The 15647-nt window shown below is 41.7% G+C and overlaps 1 protein-coding gene across 1 annotated transcript in view; it reads right to left on the bottom strand.

Moving 5' to 3' along the window:
• The window catches only part of VAT1L (vesicle amine transport 1 like), a 159539-nt gene that overhangs the window by 66020 nt on the left and 77872 nt on the right, over nucleotides 1-15647 (bottom strand). Inside the window, exons 5-7 of the mRNA XM_066243322.1 lie at nucleotides 15414-15517; nucleotides 12839-12894; nucleotides 8350-8544 (exon numbers count right to left, since the gene is read on the bottom strand). Coding sequence (XP_066099419.1) covers nucleotides 8350-8544; nucleotides 12839-12894; nucleotides 15414-15517 — 355 coding nt within the window. The remainder of the gene's footprint in view (nucleotides 1-8349; nucleotides 8545-12838; nucleotides 12895-15413; nucleotides 15518-15647) is intronic.

The following is a 15647-nucleotide window of genomic DNA, read 5'->3' as shown; positions in this document are numbered from 1 at the left end:
CGTGGGCTTGATAAATAGCTGGGTTTGGCTCAACTGGAGCTCTAAACAGATGTCTGTAAATATTGCAGAAAAGAACCCTCAGAAAGTTGGTGGGTGTTACTGATGAGCGCCTGTGGATGTTTTTGTTGGCAAACAGGCAGCGGCCGTCTGTCTCCCCTCTGTGCATGCCTAGCCTGCTATGGGACTTATAATTAATTCCTTTGTTTCCCTGTGACTGTCTTAACCAAGATGGCTCTTTTAGGGGCGATTTTGACAATATCAGGAGATATTTTCTATTGTCACAGCTACTAGAATCCAGTGGATAGAAGCCAGAGATGCTGCTAAACATGCTGCAATGTACCGGATAGCCCCCCCCAAAAAAGAATTATTCACTCAAAATGTCAATTGTGCCCCAGTTGTTTTATAGTAATATCTTGTTTTAGGATTGCTTGTATTCATTCATTCACTCATTCATTCAAAAAATGTTTGTTGTTAAACATGGAAAATATCCAAGTAGCCATGTTTCTGTGTGTTGGTGAATTCATTAATTCACTCATATAATAGAAGTTTATTGGTTATCTACTCCATCCCAGGCACTGGGATCTTGAACAGCATCGCCAGGGCCTCTTCTCATCTAGGGTTTACATTTTACTGGGAGACAAGAGTTTAAACAAGATGACAAATAAATAAACAAGATAATTTCAACCAATGATAAATACAGTGGAGGTTATCAAACAAGGTAAAGGAGGAGAGGATGACCCACCCAGGCAGGGGTGATTGTGTGGGAAGCTACTTTCAGGAGGGGGTCTGGGAAGGCCTCTCTTTATAGGTCGCATTAAAGCTGGAACACAGTGATGAGAAGGAAGCTCTGCAAATCTGGAGGGGAAATGTTCAAAATAGAGGGAGCAATAGATTCAACAGCCCAAGACAGGAAAGGCTTGAGTGGGTTCAAGCACCAGGGACATGCAAGCCACTGAAGCTTGAATGTAGCACGCGAGGTAGACAGCACGAGGTTGATCAGAAGTTAGGACTTCAGTCTGGGCAGGGCCCTACAGGCCTGGGGGAGGAATTTAGACTCTACTCCAGGTGCCATGGAAAGCCATGGGAGGGGTTTAAGCAGGGTAGACATGATCTATGTTCGGTAGTGATGTTCATTCAGACAGCTGGGTACTGAATGTCCTATAGAAGGGCAAGATGGAGGCGTGGGGCCCAACAGGAGTTCCTTATAGGGGAGAATCCAGCTTAGGCTGCAGTGCCATGAATGGGGATCAAAGGAAGTGTGTGAATTTGGGAAGCAGTGGGAATAGAGTCCTGGACTTGCATATGAGCCACTATTTAGTCAACTGTCAGCCTTAGCTTTCCCATCTCTACTCAGTGGGTCCTGAGACTCTCTGCTCTGCATCCTTGGTCAACTCAGTTCTTGAACTAATCCCGACTTAGCTCCAGTATTCACAGAGCTCCCTTTCCCTAGCTGCCTTCCAGGCAGTGGCCACGGCTGGTCAGACCATCTCTGATGAGAGCTAAGCGAGCCTGGTTCCCCCTCCCATTCCTGAGTTGGATTGAGACCTCCTTTGAATATCATCAGACTTCTGCAGTTGGAGCCTAATAATTTTTGCTTCTTCTCCGGTAAATAACACCCTTAAGACCGTGATGTAGTACCTCCTAACCATGACATTTTAGTGGCCTCCTGTGGGACTTAGAGTAAAATCTAGATTTCCATTCAGCCCCTAATGACCTATCTATTCAAGCTCTCCTAGAACCATTTCCTCTTTCGCTCACAATACAGGAAAACTGGTCTCTTGAATCTATCATGGTCTTTCTTTCCTCATCCCTTTGCTTTTGAGGGTCTCTCTGCCCTGTATTCTCCTTTTACAGTTTTTTTTGCCTCTTTTATGTCCTATGACACCTAACCTCTCTTCTCTAAAGTCACTCTACAGCATGCATTCTCAGTGGGCATGATTCCATACCCGAAAGGGTAAAAACTGGTTTTTGGAGGATGAAAAAAAAAAATCTTATTCTTTTAGTGTATAAAGTACAGATATACATACATGATGTAAACAGACAAATAGATGATAGGTGGGTAGATAGACAAATATAGATGATATACCTATGGTAATAAAATTTCATAGGGGGTTTAATTAGGGAAAAGAAATCTAAAAATTCTCCTTATGGTCTAAAATGAAATAGAGGTAGAAAACACTGCTTTATAGAAACTTCACCCCACCCCCCACTTACTTGTCAACATATGACTTAATTTAACTCCTTCCAAGAACTCATTACAATTGGTGAATACCCTGCTTATTGTTGTTCGCTTCAGTGTTTTATGCCCTTTCCCACCCTTCTGAATATAAGCTCCATGAAACCCAGGGGTCTTGGCCATGTGTTCACCATTATATCTTCAGCATCTGCACAGTGGTAGGCACATAGTAGTTATTCAATACACATTTGGTAATTCAATTATTACCATTATGACCAAAGACTAATTTCAAATACTAGAATAAGGAACCATTGGGCCAACAGGATCTCTCTTGGGTTTCAAACTCTGCTGAAATGCTACCAGTTTTACTGGGGTTTTTTTGGGCATTGAGTCTAAGTATAAGCCCCTTTTAGCGCCCTTGGTCAAGTTAATCTCTCATCCCTGGTCTTGACTATTCCCAGTTTTCTCTCCTTCCTGAACACCGAGACTCTGGTAACAGTGGAATCCAGCTGTCCTCTATTGCACTGAGACACCATAGTGAATACCATGTGGATGTCTGACTCATTAAATTAAAAAATATTTTCAAGAAAAGTACAATGATAGGCTAACAATCTTGGAAATTACACAGCAGAGGGAAGAAATGATTATCTGATTTGATTTATCAGTAAACTGAATCACAATGAGCATCTGTAATAGAAAAAAGACAGGAAGGAAGCAAACCTTCCTGTTATCCATAAATGTTAACAATGTTATCCATTTCTGGAATGTGGACTTGTAGTTCATTTTCTCCTTATGCTTTGGTTAATATAGGAGTTTCCTACCATAAAGATTTCTATTATCATAAGAAACAAGGGTTTTAGTGGTTGGGTTTTTCAAGGGCATTCATAATACTGCAGAGGATCAGATATGAGTCCTGGTATCTGGATCTGGGGCCCATCTTATTTTATTACAGTGATTCTCCACAAAGCTTTCTAGGGTGATTTCTGTATTGAGGGAAGCCATGGGATTTGGCCAGCCTTGTCCATTAGGCAAATAGCATGAGCCTTCTTGCCAGGAGGATGCCCTATGAACTTTGTGTTTGTTAAGTTTTTCAAAGGTGCCCATGACTCCTAAAGTACAAAAAAGTATTGGTACTATTAAGCACTTGCCCATGCAAAATGAAAAAACAAACAAATAAAAAACCCCACACATTCTCATATATTTAAAAATATTTCTTAGTGGCTTCATGGCTCCTTGAAGTCAAGGTTATAAATCTTGGCTTAGGAAGATTACTTAGTAAAATACCTCTGGACACTTAGGCCACACCTCTTCATTTTCTCCTCATAGGTAGCTATCATGACTGGCTTCCCACATATCTTCAGTAATCTTAAAGGTTGCATTAAAGGTTCTTAATTTTTTTCATGATCAAGGAATGATTTTTAATTACTAAAACTTTTGGTAGATCAATTAATGAAAACAGTCCACGAATGAACCAATAGCAATTAAGACTCAATTACAACAGGAGGACCCACATAATCCACAGAAGGGACATTCCAGGAGCACCCAGCTCAGGTGATCAAGGAGATGGTGCCACTGGGTCCCACAGGACACCTACTACATAAAGCCATCCTACCAAGAATGGGAGTCATAGCAGATCTACCTAATACATAAAAACAAACAGAAAGAGACAGCCAAAATGCAGAGACAAAGAAAATGTCCAGAATGAAAGAGTAAAAGAAATCTCCAGAAAAAGAGCTAAATAAAATGAAGGCAAGAAATTTACTATATATAGAAAGAGAGAAAGGACAGTACATAATGATAAAGGGGACAATCCAAAAAGAGGATCTAACCCTTATAAACATTTATCCACCCAACATAGAAACACCTAAACATTTAAAGCAAATAGTGCTGGTTATAAAGGGAGAGATCAACAGCAATACAGTCATTGTAGGGGATTTTAACAACCCATTGGCACTAATGGATATATCTTCCAGACAGAAACTCAACAAGGAAATGACGGTCTTAAATGACATACTAGATCAGATGGATTTAACTAATATCTTCAGAGCTTTTCACCTCAAAGCAGAATATACATTCTTTTCAAATGCCCATGGAACATTTTCTAACATAGACTACATGTTAGGGAACAAAAAAAGTCTCAATAAATTTAAAGAGGTTGAAATCATAATAAGCATCTTCTTTGATCATAATGGTATAATACTAGAAATCAATCACAAGAAAAAATAAGCTGAAAAACACCCAAACACATGGAGGCTAAATAACATGTTATTAAACAATGAATAGGTTAACCGTGAGATCAAGGAACAAGTCAAAAGATACCTTGAAACAAATAAAAATGAGACCACAACAGTCTAAAACCTATGGTACGTAGTGAAAGCTGTCCTAAGTGGGAAATTTATAGCAACCTCAAGAAACAAGAAAAATCTCAAATAAACAACCTAGCTTTATACTCAAAGGAACTAGAAAAAGAACAACAAACAAAACCCAAAGTGGGTAGGAGAAAGGAAATAACAAAGATTCAGAGCAGAAATAATATAAAAAGCCAATGAAAGCAAGAGCTGGTTCTTTGAAGAGATAAACAAGATTGACAAACTTTTACCCAGACTCATCAAGAAAGAGAGAGGACCCAAATAAATAAAATCAGAGATGAAAAAGGAGAAGTAACAATTGACAACAAAGAAATACAAAGGATTGTAAGTAAAAATTATGAACAGCTATATGCCAACAAATAGGATAACCTGGGCAAAATGGATTAATTCCTAGAAACTTACAATCTTCCAAAACTAAATCAGGAAGAATCAGAAAATCTGAATAGAACAATACAACTAATGAACTAGAAGCAGTAATAAAAAACTGCCAACAGACATAAGTCCTGACCCAGATGGCTTAGTAGGTGAATTTTACCAAACATTCAAAGATAAACTGACACTTATCCTTCTCAGACTATTCCAAAAAATTCAAGCGAAGGGAAGACTCCCAAGCTCATTTTACGAGGCCAGCATTATCCTCATTCCAAAACCAGAAAAAGACACTACTAAGGAAGAAAATTATAGGCTAATATCCTCAATGAACGTAGATGCTAAAATCCTCAACAAATTATTTGTAAACTGGATCTGGTAATACATTAAAAAGATCGTACACCATGGTCAAGCAGGATTCATTCCAGGGAGGCTAGGTTGGTACAATATTCGCAAATCAATAAATGTGATACACCATATAAACAAAATGAAGGATAAAAATCACATGATCACATCAATGGATGTGGATAAAACATTTGACGAAATTCAGCATCCACTTATGATAAAAACACTCAACAAAGTGGGAATAGAGGGAACATACATCAATGTAATAAAGGACAAACCTACAGCTAACATCATACGCAATGGGCAAAAACTACTAGCATTTGCCCTAAGATAGGAAACAAGAAAGGGGTGTCCCCTTTCACCACTTTTTTTTTTGAGAGAGAGAGAGAAAAAGAGAGAGAGAGAGAGAGAGAGAGAGAGGAGAAATATTAACTTGTAGTTGCAGCACTTTTGTTGTTCCTTGATTGCTTCTCAAATGTGCCTTAACTGGGGGGCACCAGGTAAACCAGTGACCCCTGACTCAAGCCAGTGACCTTGGGCTCCAAGCCAGTGACTTTGGGCTCAAGCCAGAAACCATGGAGTCATGTCTATGATCCCACACTCAAGCCAACAATCCCACACTCAAGCTGACGAGCCTGAGCTCAAGCTGGATGAGCCCACGCTCAAGCTGGTGACCTTGGGGGTTTCAAACTTGGGACTTCAGTATCCCAGGTCAATGCTCTATCCATTGTGCCATCACTGGTCAGGCCCCTCTCACTACTCTTACGCAACATAGTACTGGAAGTCCTAGCCATAGCAATCAAAAACCAAAATGAAATAAAAGGCATCTATTTGGAAAGAAAGAAGAAAAACTGTCATTTTTTGAAGATGACATGTAGTCAATATAGAGAACACTTAAGATTCCACCAAAAAACTACTAGAACTGGTAAATAAATTTAATAAAGTAGCAGGATACAAAATAAATATCCAGAAATCAGTTGCATTTTTATATATCAATAATAAATTATCAAAAAGGGAAACTGAACAAAACAATCCCATTTACTTACAATTGCATCAAAAACAAAACCTAACCCTAAAAATAAATTTAACCAAGGATATAAAAAACCTATGCTTTGAAAAGTTATAAGACAGTGAAGAAAGAAATTCAAGATGATACAAGAATAGAGTATAGTAATGGATAGAAATAATTAATATCATGAAAATGTTCATACCACCCAAAGCAATGTACAGCTTCAATGTAATTTCTATTAAGATACCAATGACATATTTCAAAGAACTAGAACAAATATTCCAAAAATTTATATGGAACCACAGAAGACACAGCAATCTTAGGAAGGAAAATGAAATTGAAAGAATCATGCCACCTGATATCAAACAAAACAGCATGGTACTGACATAAAAACAGGCATATAGATCAATGGAACAGAATACACAGTCCAGAAATAAACTCATGCATTTATGATCAATTAATATTTGACAGTTGAAACAAGAATACAAAATGGGGTAAAGGTAGTCTATTCAATAAATGGTGTTTGGAAAAATTGGATAGATACTTGCAACAAAATGAAACTAGACCATTTTCTTACACCATACACAAGAATAAACTCAAAAGTGGTTAAAGGCTTAAATGTAAGAGTTGAAACCTTAAAAGTCCTGGAAGAAATCATAAGCAGTAAAATCTCAGCTATTTCTCATAGCAATATTTTTTCTAACATATCTCCTTGGGCAAGGGAAACAAAAATAAAAAATAAACAAATGGGATTACATCAAATTAAAAAGTTTTTGCACAGCAAAGAAACCATCAACAAAACAAAAAGCCTACTGAATGGGAGAACATATTTGCCAATGACACATCTGATAAGAGATTAATATCCAAAATTTATAAAAAACTTATAAAGTCCAACACCAAAAAACAAACAATTCAATTAAAACTGGGAAAAGGACCTGAATAGACAATTCTCAAAAGAGGACATGCAGATGGCCAGTAGACATATGAAAAGATGCTCAATGTCACTAATTGTCAGAAAAATGCAAATTAAAAGCATAATGAGATAGCATTTCACACCTGTCATAATGGCTATCACCAGTAAATCCACAAATGACAAGTGTTGGCAAGGATGTGAAGAAAAGGAACCCTTGTGCACTGTTGGTGGGAATTCAGATTGGTACATCCACTGTGGAAAGCAGTATGGAGTCACAGCAAAACATTAAAAATGGAACTGCCTTATGATCCAGTGATCCCACTTCTGGGAATATAGCCGAAGAAACCCGAAACACTATTTGAAAGAATATGTTCATTGCAGCATTATTTACAACAGTCAAGATTTGGGAGAAGCCAAGTTTCCACCAGTAGATGAAGGGATGAAAAAGCTCTGGTACATTTATACAGTGGAATATTACTCAGCTTTAAAAAGAGAAGGAAATCTTACCTTTTGTGACAGCATGGATGGACCTGGAGAGTATTATGCTAAATGAAATAAGCCAGTCAGAGAAAGACAAATACCATATGATTTGATTTACATGTGGAATCTAATGCAAAAATTATAAACTACCAACAAAATAAAAAGATGTATAGATACAGAAAACAGACTGACAGCTGTTAGGGGTGCTGGGGGCTGTGTGAAAAAGGTGAAGCAATGAAGCAAAAAACAAACAAACAAACAAAAACCCAACAAATGAAAAACTCATAGACACAGACAACAGTGTGGTGATTACCAGAGGGAGGGGGGGTGGGGGAGGGGAAGAGTGCATAGGGGGATTCACACTGACTGAAGGACCCTTGAGCTGGGGTGGGGAACACCCAAGTCAGTATAGATATGATAATATAATAGACCTATACACCTGAAACCTATTTAATTTTATTAACCAATGTCACACACAAGAAATTAAATTAAAAACAGAAAAATAGACCCACTAGGGAACTTAAAGTATTTCTTACATCCAAAGCACCATACTATGGGACAGTGACTTTTAGAACTGTCATTTAAAACAAACCTGGAGAAAAATCATTTAATACAAAATTGCATTTGGCTGCCCAAACCTTCCTGGACTAAAATGGGATTATTTTCTGGGGAAAAACACCCTTCTTACCTCCTCCAGGGCCCAGAGGGAGTCCACAACGGGCTTGATCTTCTTCTGGTTGTAGAGCCCTATGAGTTTGTCCACCACTCCTCGAATGAGGCCCGCGCGGCCCTGTTTGAAGAGCAGATTTAAGAGGGAAAACCCCGCGATGACTTTGTTCTCTTCATATAGCTTGATGGGGTTCACTTTCTCCACCTGCCACCACTGGGAAGAGAGAAGGAGCCAGGTTACGAGGACTCGATGCCACGCTGCATTCCCCGTATCACGGGCAGAGAATGGGGCTGCAGTGGACCAGATTCTAGCTGGCCAAGGGGTAGCTCTGGTTGGTGTGTTTTTCAAAGCATCTATTTGGTGAGTGCATGGGGAACTACAGACATGATGCTTATGAGAAGAGCTCAGGATGAAGTGGGAGAGGGAGCCCTTGATAAGACAACCACTCGGCCACATGTAGTTGGAATGTTAAGGCGCCTGGTTAGGATCATCAGCTCTGGAGTTGACTCCTGGCTGACCCCCACAGCCTGCTCCCTGTGATTCTCGGCTTCACTTTTCTCAGTGTCATTCAGTGGCAGGATATTGCCTCGGATGTTTCCTGGGAGGATTTAGTGTCAAGCACGTGGCTTAACGAACAGAACAGGGGTGGTGGTTATGGGATTGGTGACGGGAATGGGTGGCATGGAAGTTTACAAAGCATGGTGGGGACAGGATGGGGGTGATGACATTGATTGCAGGTGCAACTTTCCTAGGGGGAATAACAACAAGGCTGGAGGGGTAACTAGGAATGCAACTGACCAGGGAGAGTAAGGAAGTGTAATACAGGGAGAAGTATGGCATGACAGAGCGAGAGGAGATTTACATGTAGAATCTAATGCAAAAATTATAAACTACCAACAAAATAAAAAGATGTATAGATATAGAAAACAGACTGACAGCTGTTAGGGATGCTGGGGGCTGGGTGAAAAAGGTGAAGCGATGAAGCAAAAAACAAACAAACAAAAACCCAACAAATGAAAAACTCATAGACACAGACAACAGTGTGGTGATTACCAGAGGGAGGGGGGGTGGGGGAGGGGAAGAGTGCATAGGGGGATTCACACTGACTGAAGGACACTTGAGCTGGGGTGGGGAACACTTAGGTGTTGGGCCTAAGTCTGTGGTTTTCAACTAGGGGTAGTGTTGCCCTGAGGGGACATTTGATAATGTTTAGGGACATTTTTATTGTTTTTTGGTTTGTTTGATTTTTTGTATTTTTCTGAAGCTGGAAACGGGGAGAGACAGTCAGACAGACTCCCGCATGTGCCTGACCAGGATCCACCCGGCACGCCCACCAGGGGGCGACGCTCTGCCCACCAGGGGGCGATGCTCTGCTCCTCCGGGGCGTCGCTCTGTTGTGACCAGAGCCACTCTAGCGCCTGGGGCAGAGGCCAAGGAGCCATCCCCAGTGCCTAGGCCATCTTTGCTCCAATGGAGCCTTGGCTGCGGGAGGGAAAGAGAGAGACAGAGAGGAAGGAGAGGGGGAGGGGTGGAGAAGCAGATGGGCACTTCTCCTGTGTGCCCTGGCCGGGAATCGAACCCAGGACTTCTGCACGCCAGGCCGACGCTCTACCACTGAACCAACCGGCCAGGGCTGGGACATTTTTATTGTGATGACTGGGTGGCACGGGGGAGGGAATCTACTGGCTTCTAGTGTATAGATGCCAGGGATGCTGCTAAACATCCTACATTGCACAGGGCGGCGCCTTGCAACAAAGAATTACACATCCACCCCAAAATGTCAATGGCCCTAAAGTTAAGAAGCCTTGGACTAAAGTCCCCCAGGGGATACACACAACTGGCAAACATAGCTGCTTCTTTCCCAATCTCTCAGCTCCCAACCAGACACGAAGGCCAGTAAATAATCCACTAACAAACTACAGACATAGTTATCCACCTGCTTTGCTCTGATTCAACTGTGTTCCTTTGGTGCCAGTTTGAATTTAGAAATCTAAGTTCCAGTTTCTATAGGTTTTGAGAGGTGAGTGCTATTGCTCGGTTTATTTACACCCTGTTTCTTTCCAGGATTGGAGAGGCTCAAAAAAAGACAAAGATCTGATTTTTCTCAAGTGGGAAAATCATATTGTTAGGAAAATAAATGTGAGAAAAGACAGGTTTAAATAGGGCTAATGTTCACGCACAGAATTCTTCATTGAAGTCCATGCCCCGAGGACCTGAGAGGCAGCTGCCGCAGAGCCATGTGGTTGGCCATGAGTTTACTTGCCAAAAAATAGCAAAAGAAATCATTAATAATTCAACTCAAAGTGTATCTGCAATGCCTCAATAAATACTTGTGAAATTAATGCTGGCTGAATCTACAGTGGCTGCACAGTTCTGGTTGAGTTCCAGACCCAAATGCCTGGTTTCGAGTCCCCGTTCTGCCACTTAGCTGCTGTGCAACCGTAAGCAAGTCACGTTACCTCTCTGTGTGCACTTTCCTCGCTGTACCTGGTTGGGGCTGTCTTGAGGAATAAATGTGTTAAGATGTATAAAGTGCTTAGCTCGGTGTCTGATGTGTATTGTATGACGTGTTCTATAAATATAAACCAGCTTTATTATCCTCCAATGTCAGAAGGGATGGTTTGGATGTAGTGCACAGCCTCTGAATTGGTGGTCAGACTGCCCACTAAACGCTGAATTCTCCTGCTACTAGCATTGTCGTTGTTCCGAAAGCAAACGACACGCTTGTCAAAGAGTGTGCACAAGCTCCATATGGGAGTTTTAAGGTAGAACATAATTAAGATAGCTGAGTGAGAAATTCCTGTGTGCTTACAAACGTGCTTTAATTTCTGAGCCCCTTGGACTCTATAGAACCTTTCAGAACAAAGGCATCATTCCACTCTTTGGCATGCCCTATCTTCAATTTGCTTCTAACTGACCAACTAGTATTGGGCCAGGCCTCTGAAAGGGAACAACCTTCATCCTTGACCTCCAACTATAAAGCGGTCTGGTAATCAGCACCTTTGGTTTAGGCAGCAGAGTCTCAACCTCCACGCTGGCTGTGTTTTTGTGCGCGTCTTCATGGAATCTGGGCGCTCCGCAATTATTTCATTAAAACCGTGTCATGATTGTGCATTTGGGGATGAAAGGGAAAACACTCCTTACAATAGTATGTAATTTGGGACCCATTTGGTTACCCACAGCAGGCTGTCAGCATCACATTAATTACGGCCACAGCAACAAAGCAGCTGTGAAGGACACAAAGCCTGTCTTCAGGGGACATGCTCCAGACAGTATCCTTCATTAGACTCTATTCCTGCTTCCTGTTTACTCTGCAGTTCAGATGATCCTTGACCTGAACTTTAAAGTTCAAATGCAAACAGAGGCCTTTTAATTCTTATTTCACAGGACAGGAAGTAATAATCATCCCAGAATCAGGGAGTGTTTAGGGGTGAAGTTCTGGCAGCCAGTGTTGGCACTTAAAAGGCATATGAATACCCTGTAGTCATGCTTAGAATGAATCTAAACCCCTTATCATAGCTTTCCCTGACCACCTATTCAGAATGCCTCTAGCCTATTCTGCCATTTTCTATTTCAGCACCCTGTTTTTAGTTCCTTCAGAGCTTTTACGACCATTTACAATCATGTTCTTAATATGTTTTACCTATTTCAGTTGTTTTTCTCATTACAATGTAAGAGTCACGAGGGACTAAGATGCACCTGTCCCATGTGCTGTGATACCCGGTGCCTCGCTCAGAGCCACAAACAGCAGGTGCTCAGAAGATGCTTTCAAAGTAAGGGAAGCATCAGAGCTGCACTGGCTGCTTAGGAGTCTGGGAGAAGAGAAGACAAAAGCAAGCTTATGAGAAACAGCAATCCCCTGTTGTCAGAGGAAAGGGGATAAAATCAAAGCTCAAACCCAAATTCTTTAATTCAAGCAAGTGTAGCTCTGGATGGGAATGTAGGTCTGAGCAGGCTCATAATGAGGTGAATGCCCAGGGATGTGGCTTTTCCATTGCAGACAAAGTATCCACTATGTTCAGAGCACGATACTCTAAGATCATGGTTCATAAATGTGTCCAGGTCTCAAAATCACCTCTGGCGCTTGCTCAAAAGGATCTCATTTGTATCTCCAACTCAACAAAACGAGGATTCAGAGAAATCTCAAGGACCTGCAGAGACCTGGTCAGAGAGTTTGCTTCATGGAGCAAATAAAATGCACTAATGCTCAGTTTCTTTTTTGACCAGTGATTAAACATATCAACACATAAGCAAACTCCGTTGAAATAAAAATAGTAAAGCTTTCTGACACTCCCCTCTCTCTGCCTCATTTAGACGACAGCAACCCAAGTCACAGCCCCGCCCACGTGTAGTGAGCAAGGTGGAATGCAGGCTTCACGGAAGATGAATGATGAAGGTGACAGAATAACAAGGTTTAGGTTATTAGGTCAGTGTCCATAGATGGAAGAGCTCACAACATACAAAGCATCATGCCACCATAGTACGTTAGCTGTGTGTGGATACTTACTGATTTTGCAAAGCTAAAGAAGCTCTTGGTCTCTCCAGTCACCATGTTGGATGAGCCTGAAATGGAAGATTCCCAAATTAAGTGACTGCTATTGAAAATCAACATCTCTTGTTACGCATGAAAGAGTGGCAAGTTATCTGGACCAGAACTGTCAAAAGCTTGAGTCAGCCAGGGGGAAATGAGGATAATGTGGGGGGGGGAGGTGATGTCAAGCTGACTTAATTTTATCTAAGTTACACTGGATCAAAGAGGAAGGAACCTTTCTCGACACCATTTCATTACTTTGGAAAGTTGGACATGTGGCAAAAATGTGATTTAAGCCAACATTCTAATAAAATGATGAGGTGGCTGAAATGTCAGCTCTGTTCTCCGAGACTGAGAAATGAACCCCTATCTGAGCCTCCTTTAGGGCTTGAATTTGTTTTTTTGGCAAGTGAGGGGCTTAGGGCTTTGGCCTAGGCAGGGCTCTGAAGTGGTTAGGAAGAGACTGGACTGAGCTAGAATGTAGATGGATGGGGAAAATGGCGTACAGAGGAGCAGATGAGAGGGAAACCGGTTCAGAAGCCGCAGAAATAGTGTGACCAATGCCTTGGCTCCAAGGAGGTCTGAGCAGGAAGGTAAAAACCACTGGATACAAAGAGCATGGGAGACCAAGCTTTGCTAATTAGAATAAGCACTCTTGGAAGGGAGATGGCAAGTGAAGTTGGGAAAGACCCCCTCAGAGGAACATCTTACAGAGAGAAACTGACTCCCTGTGGGGTTCCCAGAGGGGTGAATGAGAGAGCTCTGAACAGGTCAGATGCCACAATGGGGCCCTTTCAAGGATTTTTCCTTCCTTATAATCAGAGAACTAGGAGGAAGTTCTCAGAAAACTGCTATTTAATGATAAAAAAGTACACTTTTAAACTTAACTAGTTGGCCGGTGTGAGTTAATCTCTGCTTTTAATTTTATGTGGTGACTACCACCAAGCATCATGGCACTAGGCTTCAACTACTTAGTAATCAAGTAATCAGTGTAATGGAATTAATTGAATTCCACCAACTAATTGATCAAGTTGTAATACGATCAAGCTGTAGTTCACCAAAATGACATAAAACTCGGCAAAAATAGAATCAATCAATAAAAAAATGAATAAATTGTCCATCTGGATCTGACTCACATGTTAGTCATATCCAATATCCCTACATTGTGCATTGATGCTCAGATTCTTATCAATAACCATAATTTAAAAATGATGTGTCCACCTCCAAAGACTTTCAAATGTGTGGCTACCATTGAAAATGCTGAAATGCCTCAGCAGTGGAAAGCTTATTCCCTCTCTTTCATAATGATCTGATGATAGCAATGCTTGAATACCTGTACCTCTCAAATATCTCTTCTGTAAGCTTCTCAGCTAATAGCAAGAAAGTATTTTTTTCGGAGTACCCAGAGCTAGGGCTCAGTTTTCTACTGCACCTACAGGACACAGAGGTCCCACAAATCTCCAGCGTTGGATAGCCCGATATCATTTGGCTTTGGAATGAGACATCTGGCTTCAGATATGCTTTATTGACTTTGTGGAGACTAATGTTTAAATTACTTTGCATGCCTATGAAAGAAGAGAAGAAGAGGGAGGGGGCTCTAGGGTCTCATTCTGCAAGAGGAAACCAGCTCCTAGATATCTTTCCTAAATTCTCCTAAACCCAAGACACAGGAGCAGATCTGTGCTCCATCTACCCAGGGATTCTGTCTTGATTGGGACAGACAGGAGTAATTTAGAGGAAGGAGAATCTGTTCTTTGTAATTTCATCTCCAGTACTGAAGAACCTCCTTTAAAACCCCCATCCTCATATCCCAGCCACTCCTCTCCCTCCTACTGTGGGCCCTTTATTCCTTTATTTCCCACCTTTGCCACTTTCTGTGGGCCATGTCCCATCTCAGTGACTACATTAGCTTGACTTGGCGTGGTCCCTTTTGGAATAAGAGGTACTCATGTGAGTAACAGGACCATAGGCACACATGTTACTTTTTTTTTTTTTTTTGTATTTTTCCAAAGCTGGAAACGAGGAGGCAATCAGACAGACTCCTGCATGCACCCAACCGGGATCCACCCTGCATGCCCACCAGGGGGTGATGCTCTGCCCATCCAGGGTGTCGCTCTGCCACAATCAGAGCCATTCTAGCGCCTGAGGCAGAGGCCATGGAGGCATCCTCAGCGCCCGGGCAAACTTTGCTTCAATGGAGCCTTGGCTGCGGGAGGGGAAGAGAGAGACAGAGAGGAAAGAGAGGGGGAGGGGTGAAGAAGCAGATGGGTGCTTCTCCTGTGTGCCCTGGCTGGGAATCGAACCCGGGACTCCCGCACGCCAGGCTGACGCTCTACCACTGAGTCAACCAGCCAGGGCATATGTTACTTTTATCATTGGAAACAACTAATGGCAATAGCAGTATTTTGGAAAACATTAAAAAAAAAGGTAAACCCCCAACCTCATTGCCCTAACATAGCAACATGTTTCATTTTTCGGAGCCTTTGTCTGTAAGCTCATGCGCAGTGCTCCCTGTCAGTGACCTTGTCCCCCGCTACTGTTTAGCACTCACCATATAAAATGTAGGTTCCCAGTGGTTTCAGAAGGCTGAGACCTTTTCCAGTGTTGTCCCCACAGAGGCAATCCAAAACAATGTCCACTCCTTCAGCAGAGATTCTAAAAGGTGAGAAGACAGAGGACAATACTGTAACCTTTCAGGGACAAAACTATCAATCCCATGCCCTTCCTGTGTCATACTCTTTACTCCCAGAATCAGGAAGAATGAGAGCTCTTAGGAGTAGCAATA

The sequence above is a fragment of the Saccopteryx bilineata genome, chromosome 9 (genome assembly GCF_036850765.1).
Source record: "Saccopteryx bilineata isolate mSacBil1 chromosome 9, mSacBil1_pri_phased_curated, whole genome shotgun sequence".
Taxonomy (NCBI): domain Eukaryota; kingdom Metazoa; phylum Chordata; class Mammalia; order Chiroptera; family Emballonuridae; genus Saccopteryx; species Saccopteryx bilineata.
Note: the sequence above shows the minus strand (reverse complement) of the source record. Positions and strands in the feature narration are given on the sequence as shown.